Genomic DNA, 3435 nt, shown 5'->3' with positions numbered 1-3435 from the left:
TATATATATATATATAGTTGTGATGATTGAATCAGAGTACTTAGCATGTCTGTCATCCAAATACTTACCATTTCTTTGTAGTGATAGCATTCAGAATCCTCTCTTCCAGCTATATTGCAATGCATCATTATTAACTCTAACCCCCTACTGAGCACCAGGACTTTATTCTTCCTACCTAACTGCAACTTTGTGTCTTTACTCTCTCTTAACTGATGAGTAGTTAAATGAGGAGTCTGGGTTATTGGTTATATAAGAGGCTGGTTGTTGGTTGTTGGGTTAAAAAAAAAAGTGTTTATTAGAACCCTCCTTTGCAGCACTGAAGAGTAGAATTTTACTGTGGCATAGTAGTGATCAAAGGAAAGGTAGGGAGATGGCAAGACTGGAGGGCGGACTCTCAGCTTCTTTCAAGATTCACTGAAGTCTGCTATATACTGCAATACTACATGCAAAATAAGTATTTTATGGCACTATCATTTAAATAAGACATGCCTGCTTAAATGAGATAATTGACTAGGTTCTCTTTTAAAATAAGGCTGTTTTAATGCAAATAGCACATAATAAAACTAACCACAAAGAAGGCAAGAAAGCCCCCAAAAAGTTTCAGATATATTTGTTGTAAATGTAATTATACATGGACATTTTATGATTTGCATGAATATTCTATCTGCTAATTAAAGTCATATGTTTTTATGTAAGCTTAGTTATAACTTATTATAGTCACACAAACAATGGAAAATGATTTAATGAACAGTTTTAGTTGGTAAAGAGATCATTGTCCGAATATTTCCCTTTGAGCAATATACATTTTACATTATTTTCTAAAACTTTTTGAAAATTATTGTTTCTAAGATAAGTGTTACCATATTTCTTAACAGAATAAAAGCATTGGTGAATTCTTCGACCAGTTTTAATATGTATCTTTTTTTAAAAAACACTTCTAATTAACTACTATATAATAAAATGTCCAGGTGTCACCATGAGAAGATTTTTTTGTTTCTTCCTTGTTTGACTTTTTTATTTCACATGTTTTTATTGGGTCATATAACACCTAGTAGAATGAAAATTGACCGAGTAATCAGGAGACCTCTGTTCTATTTCTGGCTCTGCCACTGAACTTGTTTTGTGACATTAGGTAAGTCACTTGAACTCTATGTGCCTCTATTATTCATTATGAAAAATTAATGAATGAATTGAAAAGAATTCTTAACATTTTGAATTCAAATACTATTAAAACCATTGCATCAATTCCATGTAAAGTAATGCAAGATACAGAAGAATATTAGGTGGAGAAAGAAGCTTTATTTATGCAGTTTTTATGTTTTCAACAAAAAAATACAGTGTTTTCTTAGAGATGGAACATATCATAAACACATATTTTATCTATTTATGCCAGTTTCATTTTAACATGTGAGGAAGCCATTTTAGTAATATAGTAGATGTAGACAAAGGGAAGTTTTCGATGTAAAAAATAATATCACATGATACAATTCAGCATCTTCCTGTTATTAAGGTATATGTGATTTCCCTACCTTATCTTTGAGAAATAGGTAGAGGAATAGAAAAGAAAATATGATGTATATAATTTAAATGCATCTGGGTACATTTCAGGAAGATCTGAGTATTTTTCCTACTGGTCATTCATATTAGCGGTCTTCGTTTTGTAATATAATTGTGATGAGATTTAGTGTCTGATTTTGAATAGGGGGAAAATGTGCTCATTTGAAAATGACATTATATTTCAAAGTGTATCATTCCTTTTCCAGTTCTCTGTAATATATACTAGGATTTCTGTCTTATTCTTAAAAAGATAAATTTTGGTCATCTAAGCAACTTTCTTATAATAGAAGGTTTTAATTTTCTCATATTCATAAAACAGATAAATTTGTTATAGGAAATAATTCTCAAGAACTATAATTTCAGTATATTAGTATTCCAATTATATTTTAGTTCAATATGCTTTTTTATAAGTCACTCAAAAACCATGATACAACCATTTACTAATTGAATGCAATCTGTTGTGAGAATTTTGTGATATCCAATTCAAAGCTAAGTGAGTAATTAAAATTGGAGATTTAAATTTTGTGCAGTGTTGCTCATCTGTGTCGTTCCTACTGACATTAACTCACTAATATCTTTGGAAGAAACTTTTTTCTTAGATGCTGAATTTACCAGACATTTTCCCACTTTCAAATAACTGTGTAAAATATTATCTGGACTTCTTCACTAGCAGTGGGGAAGAAGTGTTTCTAAAACATACCGTCTCTATTACAGTAGATGTTGGTCTTGGATAGATAAATTTTAATAGAACCTCAGTGACCTATAAGTGCTGTTTGTAAGAATTTTCTGAATAAATAGGCATTAGAAGAAAATATGATTGAAGAAAATTTGATCAAATTGATTAAATTTGATCAATTTATCTAAATTGAAGGTTAATTGAATTTATAATGTTGAAAAAAGCTACAATATATTGCAATATATTATAGCCACTATTCTTCTGAATTGTATTATATTTATTATGTCATAATATTTTTATGATTACACTTTGCTGTATTGAAATACTTCAGTGAAATGTTGGATTGATGTCCATATTTTATTTTTGTGTGTGCACTGGTTAATTTGGGAATCATAAAAGGTATTAGAAGTGTGTTGAAACTATGTTTATTGATTTTTTTGATGATAACAATTAAAATCTTTTCTTTTGATGGTTAAAAATCCTAAAAGCATTTTCACAGATTTTAAATTGACTCAGTCATGTTTTGACCCATGCGGACATACAAGTACGTTGTTTTTACTAACGATATCTTTCTTCAGCAGCAGTGTTTCTGTTTGACTGTACATAAATAATACACTCTTTTGAATCCCCTTTATTTCTTCACTAACTTCATTTTTCTGATTCTGCTAACCTATAGTAACAACCAGATTGCCATCAGTTCTTTTTTTTGTTTGTTTGTTTTTTTAATGGTAAATATTATATCTTCCCTACAACTGTACACAGGATTTTTTCTCAAAATGAGTTGATGCCCTTTTCTTCAGTGTCACTTTTACCTTTTGAGTACATCCACTCACACCCATCTCCTTTGTCTATGTCTGTCCATTAACCGATGTGATTACAGAAGAAGTGGAATCCTCAAGGAGAAGATATGCAGGTCTGTCTCCTCTTCTGCTTTTCTTTGTTGTGTTTTCATTTATCTAACTCGTTCTAGAAATTTTCTACCATTTTTATTCATCTCATAATTTTTCATTCCTCTCTAACAAAATATTAAATCTTACAGGCATTTTTATTTAGATATTTGAATATTCAGCTTTTACCAACTATTGCTCCAATTAGATGGATAAAATAAAATGATGAGTTTTTATGTAATATGTGTACATATGTAATGTTTCCATAACTGAATAACTAACTACAGATATTCTCTCTCTCACTCGCTCTCTCTC

General features: G+C 30.0%; 1 protein-coding gene across 3 annotated transcripts in view; it reads left to right on the top strand.

Moving 5' to 3' along the window:
- The window catches only part of RIMS2 (regulating synaptic membrane exocytosis 2), a 409264-nt gene that overhangs the window by 213435 nt on the left and 192394 nt on the right, over positions 1-3435 (top strand). The window contains exon 17 of one of the 3 annotated variants that reach the window (XM_027770701.1): positions 3114-3146. The exons of 1 other annotated variant lie outside the window; for it this stretch is intronic. In XM_027770701.1, the coding sequence (XP_027626502.1) occupies positions 3114-3146 (33 nt within the window). The remainder of the gene's footprint in view (positions 1-3113; positions 3147-3435) is intronic. One more of the 3 variants, XM_027770699.1, reaches the window with a different exon arrangement.

The sequence above is a fragment of the Tupaia chinensis genome, unplaced genomic scaffold (assembly GCF_000334495.1).
Source record: "Tupaia chinensis unplaced genomic scaffold, TupChi_1.0 Scaffold000154_1, whole genome shotgun sequence".
Lineage (NCBI taxonomy): Eukaryota > Metazoa > Chordata > Mammalia > Scandentia > Tupaiidae > Tupaia > Tupaia belangeri.
The sequence above is the reverse complement of the archived record's forward strand: the minus strand, read 5'-3'. Positions and strand labels throughout refer to the sequence as shown.